Raw genomic sequence first — 26,966 nt, forward strand, 5'->3', positions numbered from 1 at the left:
AAATTTTGAAAGAATCTAGAATAATTACTTTATTAAACTTTTCCAACAAAATAATTTACCATCCATGCTATAAGCTTCACTAAAATATACCCATCCTACTTTTATCACATCCTTCAATATTTTGTTGAGTTGTTTATTAAAGAGTATACCATTGCCAATAATGGTACACTCCACATGATATGGTTGTTGAAGAAAAAACCTTTTCACTCTAGATAGATGACTTCTACCATTGTATTTAATGCAAAATAAAAATTCCCTGCTAAAAAGATCTCTATAATAGTAATCCAATGTGACTCCATACCTAAAATTCTTTGCAACATTTTAACACAATCTGGTGAAAAAGCATACAAGGCTTTAAATTTTAATACATTCTAAGTCACATTTTTTAATGTTAATTATGTAGATATATTTTTATAGTTATGATTTTCTGTTATTAAACTTTTCTCTGTTTGTAATCAAGGTTGTAATATTTCTTATCACTAGAGTTTGCATGAGTTGGATACTTTAAATATTGAAAAACTTTTATATCAACAGTTTGCATGCTTACTATAAGTTTAATGGCTGATCTTGTTATATGACAAGTCTTCAATCACGTGACTTAAAATTTAATGTTTACCATTTTGCATTGTGTGCTGAAAAAGTATTCTAACTCTAATGTTTAAAAAAGTTGGCATAGCTTTGCCACCAAACTTTACTAAACAGCATCTTTACATAATGTTTTGTGTTTACTTATTTGTATATTTGCAAGGAAGCAAATATCAAACTTTGAAATTTTTGTTTATCTGGTAATGACAAGTGTGAGTTTCTGAAACTTTACCATTTAGTAATGTATTTTTTTAACCATGGATGCAAAAGCAAGCAAAGCAAAATGGATTTTATATTTAAGTTAGTCATTTAATTTCCAGAGTTTTTAGGTAATCACAAACATTCTTCTAAAGCTATAAATAAAAAGCACCCTTCCCTGGCCGGTCTCCATATCCTTCATTTCTCTTTTGAAGATTCCATAGGGCGGTTCAGGGAATAAATATCTTCAATGCCTAATCTGTGCCAACAACATAGCTACACACCACGCCTTAGAACTACTGATCGTATAAAAAGAGAAATTTGAGAAATCCAGGCCTTCCGGGGAACTCGTAGAGAAAACGATCTCCTCCAGATATCTGGGGAGAAAAGATCACTGCATTTGGTCCAGCATCAAAAGTGTACGCTGCCTGGAATGTTCTCACATCAATGTAACGAAATCTGATTAAATAAAAAAATACCTGAGGACTTCCTTCCAGTGCTCCACGAGTCCAATGATCCTTCTGGAGGTATCGTTCATGTAGCAAATTGGTGGAGAGGTGTCTAGGCAAGTTGCATGGAACTGGTTGCTGTCCGCGCAAGTCAACTTGGCGAAGGAAGAGAAATCGCGTTTGGACAGAGCTTCTTCCATCTCCGTGATTCTCTTTGGCACTACTCCCTGTTTGGGAATATAAACTTACATATGCCAGGAAGTCAAAATCGAGAGAGAAAAAATCACCTTGGCTCGATAATGTAGGAGTGGACTTGTCTGGACAGACTCTTGCATGCCCGATGTATTGCTCACTTCTTTCTGCCGCGAACGAACTCAGATAAAATCACAATAGGTACACTCAGAACTTCCAAAGCTTCATACTTGCCCACAAATCACAAACTTGTGATGCTCTACAAACGGAAATCATTTGTCATTGCAGGTGTTCCTGGCAGACCCAGATGCCCTTCTCCTTGTTGCGGAAGAGACCAAAGTCGGCAGCAAATCTCAGTTTCTGCTCTCCGAGAAAGTACTTGTAAAACACTTGCAGCTCCTCGAGCGTGGGGATTCTTTTGTGTAGTGGGTTCTCATGCGTCGGAGACTCATCCAGACGTTTGTCTATGGCTCCAAATAGCTTACCCACGACCTCCTTGAATACGTCGTCTTTAACGCTCTTGGGCAGCGATGGCAAAGATACCCCAAGTGTAGACACCAATGCAAGTTTTCCCGCGAAGAATAAGATCTTGAGGGCAGGAATCAGCACGGGAGCAGCCTTTGTCCACCACTCGGGATCGACTCTGATGGGAAATCCCTTTTGATCTTCCACCGGATGGCAGCCACCGTACTCGCACAGGAAATGCAGCTTCCAACTGGAACCAAAAGCCGAGGATGAAAACCGCTGCAAGATATTCTTGTTGTCGACGAAGTATGGATACTTGGGTTCCTTTGAGTCCCACTGCAACGCCAGCTTGGACATGATCTTATCACTCTGCAGCTGGACTGATGCCAGTTTCTGCAACACCTTCTCCTCCAGCTTGGAGATTCGAGAAATGACCCGGTCGGCCTCTTTGGTGACGTGATTCTTGATGTGCCTCTCCAGAATTTTGATCTGCGCCTGCAGAATTTTGACTGCATCCTGAAGTGTGATGTCCTCCGACTTATCAATGCAAGCACTCGCTGTCTCCAAATCTTCAGCTTCTACACACTCCTGCACCTCGTCTTTGATGGCGTCCAGGAGGTCTAGACGAGTTGCAAAGTATCGCTCCCGCTCTTCCGGCAACACCATCTTCAGCACCTGACTATATTCGAACTTCCAATGATCTTCCGAAGGCCATGCATACTTGTAGAGCAAGTTCTTCTCCAGGACCTCGGCAAGCGGAACCACTTGAACTGGAGGCGAGCTCGTGAACTCCAAGTTCAAGAGCTTCACGCACTCTGGCTTGATGATCTTCTCTTCCAGCTCAATGGCCGGGCAGCCCCAGTTGTACGCACCACATATCTCACTGATGCATTTCTTAATTTTGAAGAAGAGCCTTCCTGCCTCGTCGAGATTTGACTCCTCAGGTATGCAAGCTAGCACGTCGATCCAATGCCGGTCGTTCCAATGACCCCTCTGGCCTCCTACTTTGACGATCATCTCAATGTTGTTCTCACCCAGGTGCCACCAGCCTTGCCCCACAGTGTAGGCGGATGATAAGCTCGCAAGCCTGACCTGTAGCATTGTAAATATACCTGTTGGAAGCAGCATCTTCTCTGAATCCTTGCATTCGAGCCTCCTCCCCCAGAAAGTGGTGGTGTCGTCATCCGCAGCCATCGAACCGGCTGGTAAATTCGACCACGATTGGATTCTCTCAGTTAGGAGTGACAGGACAATGGCTCGTTTAGTTTTCTGATCCAATAGCAACACTCCTAGCCTGTTCAGCGAGGTGATAATATAGGGAAGATCGTCCGGTGTGCAGCCTTTCTTTGGAAGCATGTCTTCGACCTGGATTATCGGCATCCAAGTGGGAGGAGGCTGCTCCGCTGGCAGGTTGTCGATCATCCTATTCTGGCGAGGTAAGAAAACTCCGATAATATCTCGAACAAACCACTGAACATCGAGAATGAGAAAAACCTGGTCTTCATCGTCCACCTCCTGATCAAAATAGATCACCTCCCCCATGTCATGCAGATGGCTCACTGCGACTTTGAATAGTCGATGGTCCTGAATGCCCAACTTGCTCCTGAAGTGCTTCATGCGTATAAGCTTTTGTTGTTGAAATTTCTTTGCTTTGGCTAGAATGACAGCTTGACAGATCTCAGGTACCTTCGGTCTACTTGTTAGCAGCTCATCCAGTTTGAGCTTTAGGTGCTCTTTCAAAACTTTCACGCTCTTGACCTTGGTGGCCACCAAACCGAAGAGGCTGTTTTCAGCATGCCCAAAGTCGATCACACTTGAGTACTGCCGTACCATTTCTTTGCATCTTGACTTTGCCAGGTCTGACATCGTCCAACCGTCTTGTGGCGGGATACTGTCCTCAAAATAGTTCAGCACAATCAGAACTTTTGGTTTGTGCTTGGTCAAGGTTCTGTGTGACACTATGAACCTTAACCAGTACTGAAGTTGGTCTTCCCACGTTCGAATATCTTCCTTACCAGGAGCCTTGGAGACGATTAGAAAGAGGTCCTTGTCGCTCCCTCTGATGAAATAGTGGTGGAAAGCATGGAATTCCGGTTGACCAGCCAAGTCACATATTAGCAGGGTCTTCTTATCAAATTCAATCTTTTCCATATCAATCCCGTAGGTGGATAGATGGCGCTGCAACTTGGGAAGGATACCTTTTTGTCTGGAAAGATTTTTCCGTATTGTAGTCTTCCCGACTCCAGAATTTCCACAGATGAAAAGCTTGGCCATGGTTGGTTCCACCCGCTTTTGGGCTGCAAGGCCCTCAATACGATATAACTTGTTGCGCTCCATGATCTGTGAGCAGTACGTAGCCATAATATCGGTGTCCCAATTCGTTCTAAATGTCTCCAGGGGGCAATTAAAATTCTCGTTGAGGTACTCAACAATCTGTGCCAGGCCATCCAGCTTACCAATATCAAGGCGTTGAATTTTGCAATTAGGTAACAACTCCAGGAGCCGTTGGCCTTTACAGCATGGAAAGCTTGTATCTCGAATGTTTTCTGGCTCGTGTTCAATATCCAAGACGAGACTGCGGAGGCTTGAGGTTAGAAGCTCACCCATGACAGATAGCAGCTTCTCTTCCTCGTTCATGAAACCAGAATAACCTGAATGCACTTCTAGTGAGTTGAGAACCACCGAGTCCTTGCATAGCTTCCCAAGTTCTCCAATGAAACCAGTGCTCTGCACCCCTCTAAGCATCAAATGGTGCAGCTTGCAATGCTTACTTCTCAAACCTGTCATAAACTCGCTGGCACTCTTGTCGACGGTAATGAGCTTCTGCTGGTACACATCCAAGCCGAGGTCAACCAGCTTACAATCTGGGCTTTGAAGTGTGCGGCCCAAATGCGACAAGATCTGAGAGTTAAGTGTGCGGCGATAGAGCCTGAGCCTCCAAATGTTGCACGCAGGATTGACGAGCCGTTGGACGAGCAGTTGTAGAGCATGCTCTTCATGGATATTACCCCCGTCCACTGTCAGCTCCAAGCTCTCCAGGGAGGGAACCGATGTCAAAGCCGAACAGAGGCGCTCATTTAGAATGAGTGTACCTTTTTGTGGAGATTTGATGGATAAGTGCCGCCAGGAGCAAGATGGAGCCTGGAGAGCACAAATCAGACCTTCTAACGTAGAATTCTGGTCGATCTCTAGATCCAAGGATGCCAAACTGGTGAGACTTTGCAAGGACATGTCATCACAATAAGATGCTGAGAGGTGTTTCAGCTTCTTTCCTAAACGCTCTAGGATAGCCATCCGGTTCTCATCCAACTCAACCCTTCCAGGGACAGACACCCAAACATCACGATCCAAACCATTCAACTTATCAAGATCCTCAAACTCAAACTCTTTAAACTGGACATCAAACTCCAGGGATGACAAACCAGCAAAGATCCTATGTAGCTGCACATTAGAAAGCTGCCTAATGGCCATAACTCGGAAACTCTCAATGAAGCAAGTGCATAGCCAAGAAGAACTCTGTATGCTCGCTGCTAAGTACGAGTTGTGAGGAAGAATTAGTCAGTGGGAGGAGCCAGAAAACGTTACCTCTCACATGTAAGAGCTAGCCTTTCTTAATAGTATAATAACATCATCAATAACACTAAATGTATCCAATTGCAAGGTACACATCAAACACCGTGGCCCTTCGTAAACTCTCCCCACGTTCGGCCTCTAGCCACACATAAACAGCATATAGATAAGCTCAACAAGTTCCACCCGAACGAACAGGAAGCGTTGACATCTAACTGCAAATGTAAGAGTACAAGTTTCACGTTTTACAACCTTAGCCAGTAAGAGTGTCCAGATCTCGGCCCAAGTTCCACAACAAAAGCTTTGGAATCAATCAGTCGTCCTCCTTTGTATTGGATTCTCCATTGGTAACCGCTTTTGAGAAGGCTATGGCTAAGTGGTCTTTCCTTGAAATCATTCACACAAGGAAGCGCCATTCCCTGGCCGGGTGCAAATTAGATAAGCAAGCTCTCCATGTCCTTCGTCTCTCTTTGGAGATTCTATAGGGCGCTCCAGGGAACGAATATCTTCCAGTTTATCAATGCCTAAAGCCTCCAAAAGCTCTGTGCTACCAACAACGTAGCTGCAAACCACACAAACAAATGCCTTAGGACTACTATTCGTGAGAAAGAAGAAATCAATCTGTCTTACCTTGATAGATTCATGCCTTCCGGTGGGGGAAACTCGTAGAGCAAACGATGCAGCAATGCTCCTCCAGATTTCTGGGGAACAAAGATAACTGCATTTGGTCCAGCATCAAAAGTGTATGCTGCCTAGCAGTTCTCACACCAATCAACCACAAGTCACGAAATCGAGATCGAAAAATACCTGAGGACTCCCTTCGGACTTGTTCCAGCGCTCCACGAGACCAATGATCCTTCTGGAGGTGTCGTTCATGTAGAAAATTGGTGGAGAGGTGTCGAGGCAAGTTGCATGGAACTGGTTGCTGTCCGCGCAAGTCAACTTGGCGAAGGAAGAGAAATCGCGTTTGGACAAAGCTTCTTCCATCTCAGTGATTCTCTTTGGCACTACTTCCTGTTTGGGAATATAAACTTACATATGCCAGGACGTCAAAAATCGAGAGAGAAAAAATCACCTTGGCTCGATAATGTAGGAGTGGACTTGTCTGGACGGACTCTTGCATGCCCGATGTACTGCTCACTTCTTTCTGCCGCGAACTCACCTAGAAATAAAAATCACAATAGCTACACTCGAGAACTTTCCAAGCTTCACACTTACCACACAAATCACAATCCGAAGATCATCCCACTCGTGATGCTCTGCAAGCGGAACAGCAATGCTATCTTTTCCATCGTCCCTCTTTACAGCACACAAAAATGCATGTTAGTATCAAAGTTTTTCAAGGAAAAAACAAGTACCTTTCCCATCTCCCACTTGACAAATCCTCCATGGAGACTGCGGCAGGCGCTACCGGAACCACGCCTGTAGCAGCAAAAGTTTGCTCCAAAACACTCCATTCAGTGAATGGCTTTACCGAGCGATCGTAGAAAGCTCCCCTGGAAACGACTCCTTGATCCCCATAAGCTGAGCAACGGTGAACACTGTAGGGAAGAAAACAAAGAAAAAACCCAGTGTCAGTCAGGATATATCTCACAGAAATTTCTTTCTGCTTTTCTTCTTACCAAGACAAGCAAATCCAGCTGCTGATGAAGCTAATCCAGCAGCGGTAGGAAAGTTGTTTTTCGAAACGATGTGAAGCTTGAGATGTTTCCAATCCTCCTTTGTAATCACGATCCCAGTTTTCTCGTCTTTGACATCGGTGGCTCTATCACGAAGCTCTTTGAGGCAGCTCACGTATCTATGGCTCGACAAAGAAACCTCCTGCGATAACAGAAAGAAAGAAATTATGAAAGAATTTCGATGGATCGAGAGAAAGAAAAAGGATGTGTCGATCTCGAGGAGCCTGGATCTGAGAGACGCTCACCTTGTCATTGAGCCATAGCCTATCAGCATCGAAATCCGGGCTCGTAGAGACCGTGGTAGTCGCGGAGAGATCGTTCGGATCCAGCGTGACACTGATGCTGGAATTCAGCGGGAGGATGAGATCCTCGTCGCGCTTACCCCAGTACTTGATCACCGCGATGTTGCTTGGAGCTCGCGCGGTTCGTGACACGATCCAGGCGCTCCCATCGGTCCCCATTTGCTAGGAATCGATTAGGGTTCTAGCGCATTTCCTTTCCTCTCTTTACTAAATCTAAAACCCTAGCCAAGATCTCTAGGGCAGAGCGGGGAAATGGACGATCCCATAGATCGTGTGGAGATTTCCGGATCCACATTGGCCATGGCGCTGCGCGAGCTGGGATCACACACAGACACCGACGGGCTGCTCTTCGGCCGATTGCACACCAGATCCATCCAGAATTTCCAAGACGATGGCGATTCCCCTGCGGCGCCCAGCCGCCGCGAGGAGCACACGGCGATCATCACCGGCTGCTGCTGCTCAGGTACGCTCATGAGCTTCTACGATGCCGCCGGGGAGCTGGACGATCGGAAGCTGGAGCGCCTTGTCGGGAATCGCCAGAAGTGGGGCGGGGACACGATCATTGGCTGGCTCCTCGGCCGCAGGAGCTCCTCAATGCGGCCATCGATGCGAGAGGCCGCCGTCACTGCGAACCTCAACGCCAGGAATCCAGCCTCTCCAGCTCCATCGCTCGATCGGGAGAAAAAAATACTAGACAACTCCAACTCCTCCATCGATCTGGGCTTGCCCTACGCTACCTCCAGCAGGAGTAGCAGCATTAGCGACTCTTTCATCGATCGCCAGGAGGAAAAGCTGGGCGATGCTCCAGCATTGTCGCCGTGTTTGTTCCTCCTCCTCACGGAGACCACGGCAGAGAACTCGATCCAGACGCACGAGTACCGGGCATTCCAGTTCCAGCGCCAGACACGGCAGTTCCATCCTCGGCTTTTGGTCGTGAGAAACGTTGGAAGAGCAGGGAGATCATCCGAGCAAGGTGGCTTGTATGGAAGCTTTGTTCCAGTGTCTCCGCTGCCTTGGTTCTCCACGAGCTTTGGGAGCTCTTCCACGATAGGCGAGGAGGAAGAGGTTGATAGCTGGAGGAGTTCCTCCGGGACTGGTGGAAGGGGGGAGAGATCTTCTTCCTCGCTGCGGCAGCAGCAGCAGCAAGCGCTGCTCGGCATGTACGCCGAGGGATTCAGCATCGACCAGCTCCAAAACGTTTCCAGATGCGGTGGTAGCGTCCAGGAGATCGAGCTCCTCTACTCGAGAATGCTGGCCAAGATGCAAAAGATCGCCTACGAAGTTCGACAAAGCTCCGAGGCTGTCCAGGTACGTCATCCATGCTTTTCTCTCGTTTCTCTTCATGATCAATGCGACTGATGAGTTTTTCGTGCTCTCGCAGGAAAAGATGACGAAGATTGCGAAGCTCAGAGCTTCTCAAGATCATTTGTGACTACCGTCTCTTATATATTTACCCTCTTCGTTTCGTTATTTTTCTCGAGCAGGGTTTTTCAGGCTGCTCGCATGACGAGATTAAATTTGTGTGAAGAAGAAAACAGTCGTTGGTTCACGTAAAAAGGTGGCGACCATTATTTAGGTGTCGAATCTAATTCCAAACCAACTTTTTCTACTTTGACCACAAAGTCAAGGTGGTAAAAAGAGACGCTGCGACCCCTCAAATTGAAAGGGATTTTTCGATCGCTTTGGTAACTCAAAATACATTGATCGTTCGAAAGCTGAGATTAGCGTTCCTGTTTCAGATATTAGCACACTTCACAACTAGTATATAAACTTCGGCCCCCAAACCCAATTCCATCAACTTGACTCACAGCTCAAAAGCGAAAGAGAGATGGCTTCTTCTACTTTCGCTGCTCTGGCAATCTTTGCTGTTTTGTTTGCTGCATTGCTCTCTCACTCCGCTGCAATCCGATCCCCGAAGCAGGACTCATTCTGCCCCACCGCAGTCTTCACCTTTGCAGATTCTCTCAGCGATGGCGGCAACCGCGACATCGAAGGCGGCGGCAAGACTCTCTCCGGCATGTATCCCTACGGCGTCACCTACGGAAGGCCCACCGGACGCTACTCCGATGGTCTCGTCATCCCCGACTTCCTGATCCAGAAGCTCCACCTCGAGAACCTCGGCATCCCCAGCCTCGAGTTCAATGGCACCGAGTTCGTCAGCCTCAACTTCGGATACGCCGGAGCCACGGTGATCAAGGTCGAGAACCAGCCCTTCTCGAGCCCCCACATCTTCTCGGCCCAGGTTGACGACTTCGTGCGTCACCGCGACACGGTCGTGCGCGAATACGGCCGCGAGGATAGCGATCCATGGTACCAGAACGCGCTCTACATGGTCGAGATCGGAGGTGACGATATCAACTTCGGGCTGCCGCTGGGAGGCGGCTACGTGATCAATGTCACCATTCCGGCCGTGATCCAGGGCCTGGCTGATGGAATCCACAACTTGTACACACACGGAGCTCGCCGTGTCTTGCTCTACAACATGCCCCGTGCCGATTGCTCGCCAAACTATCTCCAGTCCTTCCTGCAGTACCCCGAGGGGATGTTCCACTACGACAAGGATGGTTGCATCGTCGAGATTGCCCAGATTATCTCCTACTTCAACGCACAACTCCATGCTTTGGCGACGGACCTCACGGCAAAGTATCCCGATCTCACTGTCTACTACTTCGATTGGTTTGCCGCCAACACCTATGTTTTGGAGAACATGGACGAGTTTGGCTTCACGAACTCGCTCCAGTCGTGCTGCGGCGGCGGCGGCAAGTTTAACTGCAATGGAGATGGGCTTTGCGGGTGCGCTCCATTGAACCAGACCGATGCTGTTTACACGGTGTGTAAGGATCCCAGCAAATACTTCACTTTTGATGGTATTCACTACACAGAGCACTTCTACAACATCATGTCCGACTTTATCATTGCCGGAGACTATATCTCGCCCATGGTTAAGCTGGACCAGGGATGCAAGGTCATAGTCTAACTATGGGTGATTTGTCATTTTTATGCTAATCTCACAACCACAAACACCTCATATAAAGCAATGTAACCACTAATCACTAATCATTAATCAATTATTTTACTTTGGAGACTATATCTCGCCTATATCTATAGCTGGACAAAGGTTGCAAGGTCATAGTCTAACGTGATTGTATTGTCATAGTGTGCTAGCACAAGCATCTCACAACCACGAACACCTCATAGCTAATCAATTTTCTATACACAACTAGATTGAAAACCCACGTTCTTATTATGTGATCAAAACACCCCTCAACTCCTTCTCTGGGTTTATATCAACGGCTGGGATCACAGATTTGGACGGCTGAGATGTGAATTTTCAAAAGCGCAAATGCTCTTTTATTCTTTAGGTTGGATTTGACGCTAAGGCTTTGGCTATGGCGACGCCGCCGATGGCGAGCTTGTGTGGCTGCCACGCCTCGATTAGGGTGAGTGAAAATCTTTGTCCCGTCCAGCTGTGGGAGCGCATTTGTGATTACGGTGCTGCATTGTTCTTCAGGATCGAAGTGGCGGCGGACTCTTGCTGCGGTCGAATTTCACACAATCTTTCAGGTTCTCGGCTTCCAGTTCCGTGCCCGCGCAAACACAGAAGAGGAAGCGGTGCATTGTCACAGCCAAGAATGATCCATTCGTCGAGCCACCAGCGGTTCTAGGTGAGCCGAAAGCTTAGCAGTTTATGTTTGTTTTGTGTTGTTTTCTTAGAACAAGAACTCTCAAGTTTGTTTGCTACTTTTTTTCCTTCCAGATCGCTTTCGCCTCCACAACCTGGCTCCACAACCCGGATCCAGGCACAAGAACAAACGAAAGGGACGAGGACACTCAGCCGGACAAGGTGGAAGCTGTGGCTTTGGTATGCGAGGACAGAAATCGCGAGCGGGGCCTAAAGTAAGGCCGGGATTCGAAGGAGGCCAAATGCCTCTCTATCGCCGTCTACCAAAGTTGAAAGGAATCGCTGGAGGTAAAGCTTCTTCCATCGATCAGTCTAGTAGTTATTCTCGAGTTTCTACTCCTTCCACCTTACAGGCATGCGTGCTGGTGTTCCAAAGTACGTTGCCGTCAACATAAGAGACATTGCCACGCATTTTAACGATGGCGAGGAAGTGTCACTGGAAACTCTCACGAGCAAACGTATCATCAATCCCTCCGGAAAGGAGAAAAAGCTTCCACTAAAGGTATAGCATAAACAGTTTCGCTACTATACATCGTTGTTTCCACAGGTTTTGGGAGATCTCGGCGATCTCCAGGACTCGAGCATAAAGAAACTGTCGATCAAAGCTAGATCATTCTCAGCGTCCGCCAAAGTGAAGCTCGAGGCAGCCGGATGCACGCTGATCACACTTCCCGGCAGGAAGAAGTGGGTCAGCGCTTCAGTGTCCAAGAACATCAAGCGAGCGGAAGAATACTTTGCGAAGAAAAAAGGCCTTGTAACTTCTGAGACGTAAGATGATGTAAGTTAGCGTGCCAAGGCACGATTTTTACGTGTCCTCTCTGTCATGCTTGCGTATCTTTCCTGTTTTCAATATCTTGTAACGACTTTCAACTTTATTTTATAAAACAGATTTTTAGATTGTGTTGCTTTCAATCATGGTGACATTGGTGTTGCAAAATTCACTTGATTGCAGCACTATTTAACATCGCAATCGTGTTGTAGTATTTGCCTGCAAGAAAGCTCTTGAACCACTTGGCCGATTCCTTGGGGTACCTCGTCAAGTTGTCATGGCGATCAACATAGTAGAGACCATACCTCCAAGTAAAACCATTCGTCCATTCCCAGTTATCACAGAGTGACCACACGAAATAGCCTCGGATCGTGCTTCCCTTTCGGATAGCCGTGAGCATCGCGTCGACGTATCCGCTTATGTAGTTGATCCTGGTAAGATCACCCAAGTTGCTCGAGTTCGTCAGGGAATCGACAGCGTCGCTAATCCCTGAAAATAGCGTGAAACAAACCAGATGTGAGTGTAAGGGATTTTTGTCCCAGCAGGGACGGGCCACTGACCATTTTCGGTGATGAAAACTCGTGGATTCTTGTATCTCACGCGAATGTAGCCCAGCAGCTTTTCAAATCCCCAGGGAACAACGTTGATACCATTCACCTGTGGGCCTAGAGAGACTCCATCCTTTTGAGCTGTGAGGCAAAGAAAAGAAAAAAGGTCGCTGGCACGTATCAATCAAACACGAGGCAAAGAATCATAGAAGGAAATCTACAAACGTACCTAGAAGCCGGACATTGTGATCTTTGTAATAGCCCACGAGTGAAAGAGGAAAATCCAGGCCCGTGGTCGCGTAGTTTGTAGTGTAGTGATTTACTCCAAGAAAATCGAGAGATCCCTGGACAAGAGCTTTGTCCTCGACGCTGAATCGTGGAAGCCGGTCTCCAACCAACCGGCGCATGGAATCCGGATAATCCCCAAAGAAGATCGGGTCCAAGATCCATCCCACCTCGAAATCCCTTGCCCGCTGCGCCGCTTCCTCATCGCTCCGGGAGCTCGTCAGCGGCTCATACCAGCTCGCATCGATCGCGATCCCGATCGACCCGCCCTGGTGCTGGAACCTGGAGCGGTAGATCCCCACGGCGGCGGCGTGCGCGAGCAAGAAATTGTGCACGACGAGGTAGGCCTCCGTGGAGGAGTTCCCCGCTGCGCAGCCCCTGGGATACTCCTGAGAGCATCGCCCAGGCGCAAGAAGTCCAATAATGTAAGCGAAATTCGCCTGGAGATGGGGCTCGTTGAGCGTGATCCAGTTCTTCACACGGTCGCCAAAGAGAGAGAAGCATAGCTCGGCATATTCCGCGAAGTCCTTCCTGGGAATATTTCGTCAGCGCCAGAGAGCACATCCCGTCAGATTCGTACCTTATGCGCGGGCTCAGCCACGAGCCGTACTCTTCGTCCAGCGCGAGCGGTGTGTCGCTGTGAAGAATCGTCACGAATGGTGTAATCCCTTTCTCGATCAGTCTGTCGATCAGTCGATTGTAGTGGGCCACTCCTTCGGGATTGATCTTGCGATCTGCGAGATGACCGATCAGCTCTGGAACAACAACAGATACTTGAAAGAGTACCGGGGAAAATTCTGCTCCAAGATATCGAGAATCGGTAAGCATCCGTACCGAGATCCACCATGAGGTCGATATCGTCCTCGAATCGGTGGTACTGGTCGATAGCCACATCCCCGGACGTGGAATCGACAATCTTTCCTGGAATTTTCGCGAATTCATCCCAAATGGATGCCTTCCTTCCTCCTGTCGTCGCCGCGCCTTCATACTGTGGAAGCATTGGAGGATTGACACGAGAAATCGCGAGAGGAATTCGAGAGATTTCTACCTGGTAGGACGATGCCGCTGTGCCGAAGTGAAATCCTGCGGGAAAATCTCTCCTGGAGAGCGCCGGGGCAGCGCGGACGCAGTGGAGATTAATCCACATTGTCCCAAATGCGAGCAATAGAGTGGAAATCTCCATCATGCTGGGTTCCAGTCAGTAGTGCCTGCCTTTTATGCTTTGGCCAGATAAAACAACGGTATACTACCAGTTAGTCAAAAAGTTTTAACCCTTTCATTTGACCCCGTATTTCGCGAGGCTTCTTTTTACCCTTGTTAGGGTTTCGGGGCGATTAGGGCTTTTGCCATGGAGAAGAAAGAGGAGACGAAGGAGGAGAAGACGCCGACGCCACAGGAGCCGCCAGTTCCTCGCTCCTGCCGCAAGAGATCCAATCCAGATGCGTCCTTCATCCAGGACGTGAGGGATCACTTGGACGAGTTCATGAGCGCGTCCATGGAGGATCACAAGAATTGCTTCATGAACACGCTCGGCAAGGTAGAAATCTCTGTGATCTTCCGATCGTTGGCGAGTAATCCTCCATCGCTCCTTCTCTGCAGATGTTTGGAAAGCCGGCCCCCAAACAGGAGGCCGCGTCGAGCAGCAGTCCGCCGATCGAGGGCGTTCTTGCGACCACATCGAAGTAGGTGCTCGCTCTATCGAGGTAAAATTTCCCCGCGCGTGGAGAGATTTCTTGGTGGCAACACTTGGATTTCTTTCAGGGGCAAGAGCAAGAGCAAGGAATGAGAGGAGAAATTTTTCTTGTGAATACACAACTCGAGGGATAGCGCTATGTTTTAATCAATAAAGAAGCTTTTCTTTCTTCTCACCTAGGGTTTGTAGGGTTTTAGGCGATGGCGCTCCTGGATCGCTACGAGGTCGCCTCCACTGCGGCTCACATCCAGCAGCACGGATTCTCGCGCGTCGGTCTCCAGGCAAGAATCTAGCGTAGAATTTGTCGAGCAGAGGCATTGATCTTCTCGAAATCTTAGTTTCCGGATAATCTTCTCGCCGACAGCGTCGCCGTGACGAGCGCATTGCAAAGCGCTTGCGGTCCTGGCGTGAGATTCTTTATCATGGCGGACACCACGTTTGGCAGCTGCTGTGTTGACGAGGTCGCGGCCGCTCACGTCAATGCCGATTGCGTCGTTCACTATGGCCCGGCTTGCCTTAGCCCGTAAGTTTACTTCTATCATAGAAAATTTTCGAAAGTTCTTTGCTTACGTTGTTCTGTGCAGTGTGACCAATCTTCCTGCCTACTTTGTGTTCTTAAGAACTCCTTTGGATATAAATACGTGTGGAGAAGTCGTAGCTGACCTTGTTGCTAAAGACGAACGTCTACTGGTTGGTGTCTCGTTTTCTTAGTTTTTTTCTTTTGTTCTTATCGAAACTGTATCTCTTTTGCTTACAGGTTCTCTATGATCTTGAGTACGCGCACGCGATTCCAGAGCTGCGAGAAACAGTCCGACAGGAGGCTCCAGAGAACTCAGGCCTGACTTTTGCAGAAATTATTGGCAGGGAACTAAATCCTTGCAAGTGTGACAAAGAGCCAATACTCGATAACGATGAACATTCAATAGGTGGCTTGAAATGGAAAGGATCAACGCCGACCAAGATTCTGTGGATTGGAAAGGAAGGCCCGGCATTGATAAACGTGATGCTCACGTACAACTCTGCTGCCGTAAGTTCTTTCTAAGTTCTTTTGCATTCGTGAGGACCTGACGGGCTACTCGCAGACAGTGAGATATGATCCTGCGAGCGGTGAGCAAACTAGCATGTCCAGTCAGAGCTCGACTTTGTGGCGAAGGTATAAAAGCTTTTATTCGCAGTACCTGATTTTTAATATCGAGTTTTCCAGGTACTATTTAATCGAGCGTGCCAAGGATGCAAACATTGTCGGCATAGTTGTGGGAACACTCGGGGTTGGTCGGCGTTTTTCCTTATTAGTTGATTGAAGGATGTTTTTTTCTCTAACACCTGTTCTTTCTCGCAGCCGGCTATAAGCAAGCTATACAGAATGTAAAGCAGATGGTGAAGAGCGCAGGGAAAAAGTCATACACTCTTGCAGTCGGGAAGCCAAATCCTGCAAAGCTTGCAAACTTTCCCGAGGTATGTCTAGCTACCACTCGCAAAAGTTTTACTCTTCTTTGAGTAGTGTGATGTGTTTGTCCTTATAGCATGTCCCCAGACGGCGTTAGTAGACAACAAGGAGTTCTTTGCTCCTCTTCTCACCACATTCGAAGCTCAACTGGCATTTGTGAGGTATGCTCTTGTTTGCGATTAGTATTCATTCAGCTCTAAGCACGTCGAATTTGACAGGGGCAAACAATGGACTGGCTCGTACTCCCTCGATTTTCGAGACGTCCAGCTGCCAGCTGATCCGCAAGACTCCACCACGGAAGAAGAGCCACGCTTCTCGTTTATAAGCGGTGGCTATGTTTCCTCAAGAACTGGTGAGACAAAGCGTTTTTTACTCTTCTCTCAGGTCAATCTTCACTGACGTCATGCTTAGCGGTTGACAACAAGGACGAGGAAAGCAGCGGCGATCTTGTCCTGGTGGGCAGTGACTCCTCGTCGATTGGAACTCTTTCGACTGTCGGGAAATCACCAGGAACTAGAACCGCGGCGGATTTTTTCGCATCCAGAAGCTTTCAAGGTCTGGAATTGGAAGCCAAGAGCACGAAAGTTTCCAAAGACGGCGATTTGAGAGCAGTGACAGGACGAAAAGGGCGAGCCGCAGTGTACGAAGATGAGCAATAGGAGTTACACTTTTCCTCGATCTCGGGGAGATCCAATCCCGACCGCTCGTGTGGGGAACGGACGGTCGTGATACTTTTTATAATGGTATTCCATGGTAGTACACGTGATGGCATTCTCTATCCGGCTTCGGTTAGGGTTTAGGGTTTAGAGCTCCTGGCAGCGGCCAAGCCCAGCGCGGATTGGCAGCGGCTTGGCGATTCTTGAGCTCCCAGCGCGCGCGCATGGCCGATCAAGCAGGTAGCAAGAATGCACCCGCCGGTAACGCGGCTTTCTGCGAATCGCCTCAAGTCTACGATAGAGACGCGTCGGCGATCGCCTCGCTGGTCGACAACACGAAGCTGGATGTGAAATCTCCCACGGATGTCTTCCTCTCGATCACCAAGTCGCTGATTGCCGGTGGCGTCGCGGGCGGAGTGTGAGTAATCTCGGGTCTTTTCCCCCTTGCATGCATTGGTGGAGTGATATTTCGTGAAATTTCCATCGCTGATCCAGGTCCCGGACGGCCGTTGCCCCCTTGGAGCGCCTAAAGATTCTTCTTCAGGTACTCTCCATGCACTGGGAGACAATGTGCCACTAACGGTGTGTCGGACAGGTCCAGAATTCCCAGAATGCCCGCTACAAGGGGATGTTTCAGGGGCTGAGGACGATCTGGAACACGGAGGGAGTGAAGGGATTCTTTATCGGGAATGGCGTCAATTGTGCCCGAATCGTCCCCAACTCGGCCGTGAAGTTTCTAAGCTACGAGCATGCGGCCAAGTAAGTTGCGACGCTCGCTTTGTTTCCTTGCCTTTGTTGCGTTGCTGAAGGTTCTTTTCTCTTTTGTCACAGTGCCATCCTCTGGGCGTATCGAAGGGAAACTGGCGATAGTAAGACCTTGTTTTCTCATCAACTGCGATGACGGTTTCTCATGGTGTTTTTTTGGGATTGCATTGTAGGCGAAGCGGAGCTCAATCCAGTTCTACGCCTGGGCGCCGGAGCTTGCGCTGGGATCATTGCAATGTCTGCGACTTACCCGATGGACATGATTCGAGGTCGACTAACCGTGCAGGTCTACCTTCTTTTCTCGTTTGCATGCTGCTAGAACAATTTAATGCTCACGTCGGCGTCTCTACAGACCAAAGGTTCCGAGAGTAGCTACAACGGGATGCTCCACGCGGCAAGGACGATCGTCAGGATGGAAGGATGGCAAGCGCTATACAAAGGATGGCTCCCGTCTGTGATCGGAGTGGTAAGTTTTCAGTTTTCTGTGCGTGTTTACTTTCACTAATGTCTGTTTTCCAGGTGCCTTACGTGGGACTTAACTTCGCCGTCTACGAATCGCTGAAGGACTACATCGTCAAGGAAGAGCCATTCGGACCCGTTCCAGGCTCAGAGCTTGCTGTTCTCACGAAGCTTGGGTGTGGTGCCGTCGCGGGAGCAACTGGCCAAACCGTGGCATATCCTCTGGATGTCATCCGACGGAGAATGCAGATGGGAGGGTGGTACACGACAACGATCAACGGACAGAAGGTGCAAGTTCACTACAATGGCATGCTGGACGCATTTTCTCAGACTGTCAAGAAGGAAGGCTTCACTGCGCTCTACAAAGGCCTGGTTCCCAACTCGGTCAAGGTGGAGTGGCTTGTCTATGTTTTCTCGTATGGCTGGCTACTAACGATTTCATTCCCAGGTGGTTCCATCCATCGCCTTGGCGTTTGTGACTTACGAGATCATGAAGGACCTGATGACGCTGGAGTACCGTATCACCGACTGAAAGTGCAGCGGCCCTCGTTTTTCCTTTTTTTTGACGAGCGCAGAAATCTGGTTAGCTGCTCCCAACGCGGCACCGGGCTGGTTCCTATCACCCTCTTCCTTTCTTTCGTACATTGTGATCCTTCGGTCGACGAAATTTTCCCATGGCAAAGGTACTTTTTAGTATGCTGATGAAAACGTAGGTGTGAAGCAGTGGGTTCTCGGTGACAAGATACGTCATGGAAAAAGGACAAAGAACGAGAGGATTAGAATGACAGACCGAGATTGGTAATTTTACAATTCCCCATTGCAATAAAGGAACGAATGAAGTGAAAATCGATCGGTGTCAACTCTCGACTCGGTCATGGTATGAGTTTGGTGGGCAAGTAATGACCGCGGCGGTGGGCACGTAAATCAACGCCGGCTTCTTCTCCTGATCCGAAGGTTGGCCTTGGGCCGTGAAGTAAGTCGAGAGGTTTGCTCTTTCTTTTCTTTCTTTGTTGTTTGTACATTACTATGACGTCTTTGCTGGATTGATGAGCACAGATAAAGAGAAGTGCACACAGAAACGCTTGTAAGGTGTGGTCTTTTGCGTCCTGCAAACAATTTAGTATCTCCGGCGGTGGTGCGTCTTGGTGCTTGAGGGAGAGGGAGAGGAAGGATGAGGCGACGAAGCGTAGGCGCTGTGCTTCTTGTGACACTGGTGGTGGTGGCGCTGCTCTTCGAGAATGGAAAAGCAAATCGGGAAGGTTATAAGCCTGGTTTCTTTCCTATTTTTTCTCAAGGGAAAATATTCAGGTGAAGCTTTAGCAGCTTTCAAAGAAGCGCTCGTCGACCCAAACGGTGTGCTGGATAGTTGGGATCCATCTCTGGTGAATCCGTGTACATGGTTTCGAGTGACTTGCAACAGCGACGATTTCGTGATGCGAATGTGAGTTCCAAGCTCATACATGACAAGAAGCTAACTATTATCTCCCTCATTTTGTTTTCCCGTTCCAGAGACTTGGAGAATGCATCGTTGCGAGGGAGACTAGTACCTCACCTTGCGAGCCTCCGTCATTTGCAATATCTGTAAGTACCTACATTAAAAAGAGGAAGGAGCGCACTGTAGAGAAATAGATAGAGAATAGAATAGAGGGGCCAGTGGGGTCCTTGTCTTTGCAAAAAGAAGAGGAGGATTTGAACCTGCCACACAAGCTGCCACAGATTTTCAGTCTGTCTGCTTGGCCACTAGGACCTTGCTGCAACTCTTGTTACATACCAGTCTTCCTTTCGACTTGTAGAAGCTGACTTGTTTCACATCTACAGGGAACTTAACAATAATCTCTTAAGCGGTTCTATCCCACGGGAACTTGGGGAGCTTAAGGAACTGATCAGCCTGGACTTGTACGACAACTATCTCACTGGAACCATTCCTGACACTTTGTCTGAGCTCAACTCTCTCAGATTCTTGTGAGTACACTCCCAGTATCTCTCTGTCTGACTCTCGAATTAAATTAAACACTGTGTGTCGAGTGCAGAAGATTAAATAGCAATTTGCTTTCGGGATCTATTCCGGAATCACTCACCTGTTTGTCCAATCTCAAAGTAATGTAAGTGAAGAGTGTGCGTTTGATAGCAAAACTATGATTCTGATATTCCAGAGACTTCTCGGATAACAATCTCAGCGGACGGGTTCCCAGTGATGGTTCATTCGCCCGCATGAGCTCCAAGAGGTGCGAAGATGTTCTTTTCATGCTTCAAAGTGAAGTTCGAAGTTTTATTTTCTTGCAGCTTTCAAAGAAACTCTGGTCTTTGCGGTCCCAGTGTTGGGAGAGAATGCTGATTTCTATAATTCTCACACAGGTATATATAGCAGTATACATGTTAAGATTACGTATTATGAATGGATTGAACTTGTTGAAAAATCCCTGTGCCTTCGTTTTCGTGATTCAAGCATTAGTGCGGGTCATAATTCAAAATATCTAGCAAGTAAGTAGCTTCATGTTTCTGTGGTTTGTGACTTACATCTGTGTTTTCATGTACAGAAATGGAAAATCATAGCTTACCGACTAGAGCAGTCGTCTTCTCTGCAAATTCGGGAGCAAACCAGAGGCTCATGTCGAAGCGCAAAAAGAACCCCCTGGATCACCTGGAGGTTGCACTGATTGGAGCAGGCAGTGGAACATATGCCCAGCTTTTGGACGAGTGCGGCCGAGCAAAGTCGGTGCTTCACGGCAAGTTTGTCCACCAGCACATTATCGACAACGGGTACGAGCAGGACACATTCGTGGCTAATCTGGTAATGCAGATGTACATCAAGTGTGGCTGCTTGGAGGAGGCACGCCTGGTTTTTAGCAGGATGGTAAAACCGAGCCTCGTCTCATGGACCACTATGCTTTCGGCATATGCCCAGAACGGATATCCGTCGGAGGCACTGAAGCTCGTAAATTACATGGAGCTCAACGGACTGAAGCCAGACAAGGTGACCCTCTTGTGCATACTGGGAGCTTGTTCTTACATCGGAGAGATCTCACGTGCCAGGGAAGTGCATCAGCGAGTAGCTGCCTGTGGATTCGACAGCGAAACTCCTATCGGGAATTCGCTGGTCCACATGTATACGAGATGCGGTAGTCTGCAAGATGCAAGGCTCGTCTTCGAAGGCATGACCAGGAGGAACGTCGTGTCGTGGAACTCAATGGTGGCTGCGTGTGCACAACTAGGCGGTGCTAAGGATGCTCTCGAAGTGTTTGCGCGAATGCTGGAGGAGAATGTGCAACCAGACAAGGTGACTTTCATGAATTTGCTTCAAGCCTTTTCTACTGACGAGGATCTGGCAGCCGCTCGAGATATCCATTCGAAGATTGTGGAGCATGGATTCGAGTCGGACGTGGCCGTGGGAACCGCGGTAATGAGCATGTACGGGAAGTGTAAAAGTTTGGAAGACGCCCGGCTGGTGTTCGAGAGACTACACGGGAAGAACTTGGTTACGTGGAACACCATGATCTCAGTATACGCTCACGGTGATCGTCCAGAGGAGGCACTCTCAATCTACAATGCAATGGGGGAGCAGTACATACAACCGGATCATATCACTTTCACCAGCGTTCTCGCGGCCTGTGCATCGATTGGTGTTCTACAAAACGGGAAAAGGATTCACGGTCACGTCAAGGTGTTTCGGATGGAGGACCACGCTTCTGTGGCAACTGGCCTGGTGAAAATGTACAGCCAGTGCGGAAGTGTGGGAGATGCAAGAGAAGTATTCGAGACAATGAACAGGGACTTGGTGGCATGGAACACGATGATAGCAGGATACGCACAGCACGGCTACACAGAGCAGGCAGTCGAGCTCTTCCACAAAATGGACGTGATTCCAGACGAAGTTACGTTCGTTAGTCTGCTGGACGCTTGCGGCCACAGTGGCCTCGTGACAGATTCGTGGTACTACTTCCGTTCCATGCTCCAGCTGGGAGTATCTCCAACGATACAGCACTTTGGCTGTATGGTCTCGCTTTTGGGAAAAGTGGGGAAGCTGGACCAAGCCGAAAAGCTTATACTGAGCATGAAGGCCTTTCGAGTAGAAGCAAATGCCGTGGTGTGGAAAATGTTTCTGGATGCGTGCAAGACGCACGGAAACATGGAGAAAGGAGCTCGAGCTGCTGCTGAGGTTCTACGCCTGGAGTCAGGGGATTCTTTCCCTTACGTCGTCCTTGCGAACATATGCTCGACAACTGAAGAACCAGAACCACAGTAAGCACGCAAGCACCGTTCTTTCTGATCCAGTTAATCCACGCAGGAACCTGCTGCTCGTGAACACTGTCATCAGTACGGATGAGGCACACGAATTTGTTTCCAGTTCTGGAAAGCTTCCTAAAGGGCACAGTACACCATCTTTCTTGGTAACTGATCTCGCTTAAAGTATTATTGCGAACCAAACTTTCGAGACCATTCTTCTGACCCACCGAGAAAATTTTCGTGTCGAGCAGAGTACGTTGTGCTTTTTATTTTCTAGTGCTCATGCATTTCTTGTGTTCAGGGACGGGCGTGCAGCGTACTGGTATTTGACACGAGATTCTTTTTGACCTGCATCAGAAAATCTGATTTACTGGTAAATATCACATTTTAATTGTTTGCTTTTCGTTGTTTCTAAGACATTAGCCTGCAGACACTTTCTTTACGAGTCTCAAAGAATGAAGTGGAACGACGAAACTCCAAATTATTGTTATAGTGCGCTCTGGGTGGAGACTGTTGGACTGCTTCTAAATCTCCGTCTTTTCCAAGACTGGTACGGACAATACAGAGAAAATTTTGATTTTTGAGAGACTTTTCATCAGGTGTTTAATGCCGTTTATACTAGAATCAAGTGTTTTTTCCTGCTGGCTTGTGTGTAAGTGCTGAGCTCAGATAAGTACCATTTTTTCCGGGCTGCAAACGTTTAGCAGGGATGCAGAAGAGAGCCCAAGGTCTGATTCCAGTCCTTGTCGTCTGTCTGTGGCTACGACGCTAAACGTTCGTTTTTGAATTCTTTACAGGTCCCAAAGCGAAGGAATTTTGAACGGTGACTTTGGATTGCATGATCATTGTTGGAGGAAACTTCCAGAACGGAGTCCGAGGATTACAACTCATGGCATCCCCGGAAGATCATTCCCTCTACAACTCTCTGGAAAATCATAATTCTGTGGACGTGAACTATGGTCTCTGTTTTGCTGAGAGCGGTATGCATAAGTCTGCTGCTACGCCTTTGTCATTACCAAGACTGACTTTTCGTGGTGATTGATTGATGCAGTTTGGACTTGAGGTTCAAGTACAGGGTCTTTTGACTGCGTGTCCACAAAGTCCTGGATTGCCTTCAAAGCTGCAACACGCAGTTAATGTGACAATTAAGCTCCCAGACGACTCGAAAACTACATCTACCTTACCTCTTTTGGCCAAATTTCTGAAACGAGCCTCCCCGAGGAACAGTTCCTGTGAAGCTGTTATGAGAGAGATCGCTGCAGAACAAAAAAACATACAGGGAAGAAATGTAAGTTCTTTTGGAGCTTTCCGCCGGCAGAACTGTTCAAACTATAGCTTACAGGACTTTCAGGTTCGGCAACGTCGTAAGCTCTTGTGGGATTTGACCGGATAATTGGTTGTCGTTGAGCCGGCTGTAGTGAGAATTATCGTAAGAGGAACGACGTGTCGACAAATCACTCACAGGAAAACAAGACTTCGCATGTTACCGATCGATTTCGGGATTGATCCGGACAGGTGGTTGTATTGCAAGTCGAGGCTGACCAGGGACTTCAAGTTTCCAAACTCCGGAGGGATGGATCCAGTAAGGCTGTTGTTGAAAAGCTCCCTGCTCATCGACCAATCGATCCACAAGAAAGGTAAGCTACATAAACTTTCCATAAAGTGCGACACTTACAAATGCTCCAAGTTTTTCAGATTGGCGAGCTCGGGAACCAGCTTCCCGGACAGATCTCCTCGTGCCAAGTCCCTGCAAGGAAGAACACGATCCGATCATCAAAACGTCCAGGTTGCTTTCCAATCTTCTCTCCCTGCTTACACTCTAGTGACAAGGTCGTCTTGGTTGCAGGTAACATAGAGCCAGGTGCAAGGATTGATCAATGTCGGATCCCAGGTCTCGAGCATCCCAGTGGGATCGCTCACCGCCTGCTTGAACGCGTTGAGCGAGTCTCCTGCCAAGAAGAACAAACAATGCCCGGTAAGAGACGCCAAGAGAGAAGCTCTCTTCTCCTCCTCCTTACCTTCCAAACTGGCCAGGACGAGATCGAACAGGAGAAACAAGCCCAGGAGCTTCATCCTCTCCTCTCCGAGCTCCAAATCTTGGCTCCAAACTCTTTCCTCTCTCCTTTTGGCCAGTCCACAAACGTTTAAAACTATATGGACCGGGTACGTGCGATCGAGAGCCTTGTTTACAGGAATGTGGCCTTTCAGTGGATCACAGCACTACTAGTCTTCGGTCAGAGTTGACTGAGTTAGTCAACCAAGTCCAGTGTTCGAATCGCTGGTCTTTATCTTATTTAGCGCGATTTTCATACAAGACGACAAAAGAATCTATAAAGTAGATTTTAAACTTTCTAGGGATGCCCCATAGCGAATATCTTTGCATAGTTCTTGGCCAATGGCTATGGTTATAGTGTCTGTTATCGCAGCTTTGATTTCTCTCGAATTCACGGACGCTGGATCATCATCGTCCTGGGAACTGGGAGGATTCACGGAAAAAATCCCTGCCATCTTCCAGTTTGGGGATTCCCTCTCCGATACTGGAAACTCTCTCATCGCCTTTCCACAAGCTTACAAGCGTCTCAACACATCGCCCTATGGCGAGACCTTCTTCCATGGTCCCTCGGGGAGGGAGTGTGATGGACGCCTCATTGTCGATTTCTTGGGTGAGAATGGTGGCCTCTTTCTCTCTTTTGGATCATCTCTTCTTGTTCTTTGTGTGTGATTAAGCTTCCAGCTATGGATTGCCGCTGCTGGAACCCTACTTGCGTCGATTCAAGGGGCAGGATTGGCGACATGGCGTGAGCTTCGCGGCATGCGGCGCCTCCGCGCTAGGCCGCTCCTTCTTCCACGATCACAACATCTCGATCGGGGCGACATTCCAGCTCGATATCCAGCTCCAGTGGTTCCGGGAATTCAAGACTGTCTCGGCGATGCGCTCCTCGAAACGAGGTAACCGTCGATTAGATCAGAGGATACGATCAAGAATTTCGTGAGATAATTGCAATCCAGGTCGAAGAACGCACCCCTCTGCGGATGATTTCTCCCAGGCGCTCTACATCGTCGGCGAGATTGGTGGTAACGACTATGGAGACATGATGAGCACTATGGATTACTCTCAAATGCTCCAATTCGTACCGATGGTCGTCCAAACCATCCGGGATTTCATCCAGGCAAGGATGAACTTTCCCAATCCGTTCGTTTCTTTGTTTGATCAATGTCACAGGATCTCTACAATTTGGGGGCGCGCAAGTTCCTGGTGATCAACATTCCACGCCAGGGATGCAATCCCTCCGTCATCCTCTCGCGCCGCCCAAGCGATCGACTGGACGATTTTGGCTGCGTCGCGGATTTTAATGCGCTCAATTCTCGTCACAATTCACTGCTCCGGATCGCAGTGGACAATCTCCGGGAACGCCTTGCCGGAGCATCGATCGCGCTCGCGGATTTCTATGGCCTAACTGGAGACGTCCTGCGAAATCCCCAAGAATATGGTAAAAAGCAACTCTTTTTTACTGCACCATGAAGGTAAAAATTGGTCTCGCGCAGGGTTTACTGAGACGAGTAAACCGTGCTGTGGCTCGCCATGGCAAAACTGGATCGTCGATTGCGTGGACGGACTGATGATCAACGGTGCGCTGACCATGGGTCAGACATGTGCTGACCCGTCAACGCATCTGTATTGGAATGGATTGCACTTCACGGAACACCTCTACCAGGTTGCGGCCAACGCATTTCTCAAGGGACAGTACATAAGTGTATCCAAAATAGGGGATAATGTTAAATTGTGATGAAAGATATTTTTTAAATCAATTTGATAAAGGCTTGCCATCTACCGCTCCTGAGGTAAAAATCAAACATTTCAATCAACAAATTCAGTTCTATATGAGACTTTTGAGATGGCAATAAAGCTAGGAGGGGAGAGATAGGTGTCATCTATCTATCTATCTATTTATATGTTGTTTACAGTCTTGTAGTGCTCATAGAGAAGCATAAGACTTTATGAATGCAATGCAATTGAAAAACTTTAAAATTGGTGGTGGATGTTTTCTGGATTAAATAATCATTCATGTTTACATCCCTAATAACCATAAAAACGACCAGATTCAAGTATGCCATCTATTATTCTATCTTTAAGATCGTCATAGGCTTTACTAAGATATTTAAACCAGGGATCCTAGAACCTGTTATTTCTAATTCATGGACAATAGTTTTAAAATCTTTTGGCCTTACTTCATGCTGGGTGCCATGAGACCTTGTAAACAGTATATGAATGAATGATTCAATTCCAAAACAATGTTTAAATACAAGATTAGTAAGAAATAATCAATTCACGTTTTATTATGATTATTAAACTTTGATCTGATGTGTCAGCCATTGAGTGGCTGCCTAAATCCTAGTTGCCACCGCTCCATTCAACTTTGTAAATATATGACATCATCCCAAGTCAATCATCTAGATAATAAACATGGCTTGTTAGGGCAGTGGTCTTCTAATAACAAGCTAAACAGATTTAACTAGTGAGAATGATTTGCACCTTGGGTGAGAAAGTTGATTGGTGGAGTTCCTTGTAAAGAGAATTCAATGAGCAATATTGTCAGACTAAGGCCTTGAAGAAAGCAATATGACCACAAAGAGTAACGAGAATTGTTTAATTAAAATTCTACAGTGTTACATAAACATGGATATTGATGTGATCAAACGTCTAGGAGTCTCAGTTCCTAGTGCAGAGCTGGATTTAGATCCATGAATAGGTTCTTGTTTGGTACTGACAAAACATTTTATGGTTTTTCTTTAAATGATACCATCCTTAGATGGAGTTTTTTGCCATGAGTAAAAAGAGAACTTCCAAAGGTGGAGATTGGTCCTCAAGCATTTTAATGTTCCCCTGGAAAGTTAGTGGATTTCTTCTGTTGTATGTTTGGTAAGATCTGGACCTTATGAACTTGCATCTTGGCACTCACATTGTTTCATGCTTCTTATTGGGCTTCCTCGTATTAC

At 47.7% G+C, this 26,966-nt stretch overlaps 13 protein-coding genes across 15 annotated transcripts; 9 read left to right on the plus strand and 4 right to left on the minus strand.

The window, feature by feature from the left end:
* Positions 1-1,018: 1,018 nt before the first annotated feature.
* LOC9633851 (protein TORNADO 1) lies at positions 1,019-5,439 on the minus strand. Its single transcript, XM_002979300.2, has 3 exons — positions 1,520-5,439; positions 1,263-1,459; positions 1,019-1,211 (listed from the first exon to the last, which is right to left on the minus strand). Exon 1 carries the CDS (start codon positions 5,358-5,360, stop codon positions 1,704-1,706), a length of 3,657 nt encoding a protein of 1,218 aa, XP_002979346.1. The 5' UTR covers positions 5,361-5,439; the 3' UTR covers positions 1,019-1,211; positions 1,263-1,459; positions 1,520-1,703.
* Positions 5,440-5,652: 213 nt separating this feature from the next.
* LOC9633852 (diphosphomevalonate decarboxylase MVD2, peroxisomal) lies at positions 5,653-7,643 on the minus strand. Its single transcript, XM_002979301.2, has 9 exons — positions 7,384-7,643; positions 7,082-7,280; positions 6,934-7,000; positions 6,818-6,881; positions 6,678-6,758; positions 6,535-6,621; positions 6,267-6,473; positions 6,090-6,211; positions 5,653-6,021 (listed from the first exon to the last, which is right to left on the minus strand). The coding sequence occupies exons 1-9, from the start codon at positions 7,597-7,599 to the stop codon at positions 5,853-5,855; spliced, it is 1,212 nt and encodes a 403-aa protein (XP_002979347.1). The 5' UTR covers positions 7,600-7,643; the 3' UTR covers positions 5,653-5,852.
* Positions 7,644-7,659: 16 nt separating this feature from the next.
* LOC112349618 lies at positions 7,660-9,047 on the plus strand. The gene is made up of 2 exons (XM_024684347.1): positions 7,660-8,748; positions 8,822-9,047. The coding sequence occupies exons 1-2, from the start codon at positions 7,693-7,695 to the stop codon at positions 8,870-8,872; spliced, it is 1,107 nt and encodes a 368-aa protein (XP_024540115.1). The 5' UTR covers positions 7,660-7,692; the 3' UTR covers positions 8,873-9,047.
* A 221-nt stretch (positions 9,048-9,268) lies between these two features.
* LOC9633853 (GDSL esterase/lipase At3g05180) lies at positions 9,269-10,417 on the plus strand. The gene has a single exon (XM_024684189.1). It carries the CDS (start codon positions 9,269-9,271, stop codon positions 10,415-10,417), a length of 1,149 nt encoding a protein of 382 aa, XP_024539957.1.
* Positions 10,418-10,795: 378 nt separating this feature from the next.
* Positions 10,796-11,937, plus strand: LOC9660381 (50S ribosomal protein L15, chloroplastic). The gene is made up of 5 exons (XM_002979149.2): positions 10,796-10,880; positions 10,952-11,105; positions 11,198-11,410; positions 11,476-11,624; positions 11,670-11,937. The coding sequence occupies exons 1-5, from the start codon at positions 10,830-10,832 to the stop codon at positions 11,892-11,894; spliced, it is 792 nt and encodes a 263-aa protein (XP_002979195.2). The 5' UTR covers positions 10,796-10,829; the 3' UTR covers positions 11,895-11,937.
* Positions 11,938-11,974: 37 nt separating this feature from the next.
* LOC9660382 (beta-glucosidase 6) lies at positions 11,975-13,944 on the minus strand. Of its 2 annotated transcripts, XM_024684214.1 has the most exons (7): positions 13,773-13,944; positions 13,511-13,712; positions 13,305-13,458; positions 12,669-13,255; positions 12,452-12,580; positions 12,197-12,380; positions 11,975-12,110 (listed from the first exon to the last, which is right to left on the minus strand). In XM_024684214.1, exons 1-7 carry the CDS (start codon positions 13,908-13,910, stop codon positions 12,077-12,079), a joined length of 1,428 nt encoding a protein of 475 aa, XP_024539982.1. In that variant the 5' UTR covers positions 13,911-13,944; the 3' UTR covers positions 11,975-12,076. The 2 variants fall into 2 exon arrangements, with proteins under 2 accessions (XP_024539982.1, XP_002979348.2); XM_002979302.2 differs by having other exon boundaries at positions 11,975-12,380.
* An 85-nt stretch (positions 13,945-14,029) lies between these two features.
* Positions 14,030-14,590, plus strand: LOC112349582. Of its 2 annotated transcripts, XM_024684216.1 has the most exons (3): positions 14,031-14,261; positions 14,324-14,427; positions 14,486-14,590. In XM_024684216.1, exons 1-2 carry the CDS (start codon positions 14,073-14,075, stop codon positions 14,408-14,410), a joined length of 276 nt encoding a protein of 91 aa, XP_024539984.1. In that variant the 5' UTR covers positions 14,031-14,072; the 3' UTR covers positions 14,411-14,427; positions 14,486-14,590. The 2 variants fall into 2 exon arrangements, with proteins under 2 accessions (XP_024539985.1, XP_024539984.1); XM_024684217.1 differs by having other exon boundaries at positions 14,030-14,261; positions 14,324-14,590.
* An 11-nt stretch (positions 14,591-14,601) lies between these two features.
* LOC9633854 (2-(3-amino-3-carboxypropyl)histidine synthase subunit 2) lies at positions 14,602-16,635 on the plus strand. The gene is made up of 10 exons (XM_024684215.1): positions 14,602-14,698; positions 14,756-14,940; positions 15,002-15,107; positions 15,175-15,444; positions 15,500-15,570; positions 15,622-15,689; positions 15,757-15,872; positions 15,919-16,025; positions 16,083-16,216; positions 16,276-16,635. Exons 1-10 carry the CDS (start codon positions 14,618-14,620, stop codon positions 16,521-16,523), a joined length of 1,386 nt encoding a protein of 461 aa, XP_024539983.1. The 5' UTR covers positions 14,602-14,617; the 3' UTR covers positions 16,524-16,635.
* A 14-nt stretch (positions 16,636-16,649) lies between these two features.
* On the plus strand, positions 16,650-18,590 carry LOC9660383 (mitochondrial adenine nucleotide transporter ADNT1). Its single transcript, XM_002979151.2, has 8 exons — positions 16,650-16,938; positions 17,016-17,064; positions 17,116-17,279; positions 17,352-17,389; positions 17,459-17,571; positions 17,638-17,751; positions 17,805-18,134; positions 18,193-18,590. Exons 1-8 carry the CDS (start codon positions 16,745-16,747, stop codon positions 18,274-18,276), a joined length of 1,086 nt encoding a protein of 361 aa, XP_002979197.1. The 5' UTR covers positions 16,650-16,744; the 3' UTR covers positions 18,277-18,590.
* A 325-nt stretch (positions 18,591-18,915) lies between these two features.
* On the plus strand, positions 18,916-20,128 carry LOC9660384 (leucine-rich repeat protein 1). Its single transcript, XM_024684190.1, has 7 exons — positions 18,916-19,003; positions 19,053-19,185; positions 19,254-19,325; positions 19,563-19,706; positions 19,775-19,846; positions 19,898-19,969; positions 20,028-20,128. Exons 1-7 carry the CDS (start codon positions 18,916-18,918, stop codon positions 20,077-20,079), a joined length of 633 nt encoding a protein of 210 aa, XP_024539958.1. The 3' UTR covers positions 20,080-20,128.
* On the plus strand, positions 20,128-22,547 carry LOC9660385 (pentatricopeptide repeat-containing protein At1g11290, chloroplastic). The gene is made up of 5 exons (XM_002979153.2): positions 20,128-20,225; positions 20,282-21,983; positions 22,030-22,220; positions 22,270-22,341; positions 22,399-22,547. Exons 2-3 carry the CDS (start codon positions 20,284-20,286, stop codon positions 22,148-22,150), a joined length of 1,821 nt encoding a protein of 606 aa, XP_002979199.2. The 5' UTR covers positions 20,128-20,225; positions 20,282-20,283; the 3' UTR covers positions 22,151-22,220; positions 22,270-22,341; positions 22,399-22,547.
* Positions 22,548-22,779: 232 nt separating this feature from the next.
* On the minus strand, positions 22,780-24,272 carry LOC9660386 (leucine-rich repeat protein 1). Its single transcript, XM_024684379.1, has 7 exons — positions 23,987-24,272; positions 23,785-23,917; positions 23,644-23,715; positions 23,431-23,574; positions 23,309-23,380; positions 23,153-23,224; positions 22,780-23,088 (listed from the first exon to the last, which is right to left on the minus strand). Exons 1-7 carry the CDS (start codon positions 24,039-24,041, stop codon positions 23,034-23,036), a joined length of 603 nt encoding a protein of 200 aa, XP_024540147.1. The 5' UTR covers positions 24,042-24,272; the 3' UTR covers positions 22,780-23,033.
* A 70-nt stretch (positions 24,273-24,342) lies between these two features.
* On the plus strand, positions 24,343-25,800 carry LOC9633855 (GDSL esterase/lipase At5g45910). Its single transcript, XM_024684378.1, has 5 exons — positions 24,343-24,631; positions 24,696-24,917; positions 24,978-25,138; positions 25,192-25,459; positions 25,515-25,800. The coding sequence occupies exons 1-5, from the start codon at positions 24,364-24,366 to the stop codon at positions 25,754-25,756; spliced, it is 1,161 nt and encodes a 386-aa protein (XP_024540146.1). The 5' UTR covers positions 24,343-24,363; the 3' UTR covers positions 25,757-25,800.
* The last annotated feature ends 1,166 nt before the right edge of the window (positions 25,801-26,966 follow it).

The sequence above is a fragment of the Selaginella moellendorffii genome, unplaced genomic scaffold (assembly GCF_000143415.4).
Source record: "Selaginella moellendorffii unplaced genomic scaffold, v1.0 SELMOscaffold_40, whole genome shotgun sequence".
NCBI lineage: Eukaryota > Viridiplantae > Streptophyta > Lycopodiopsida > Selaginellales > Selaginellaceae > Selaginella > Selaginella moellendorffii.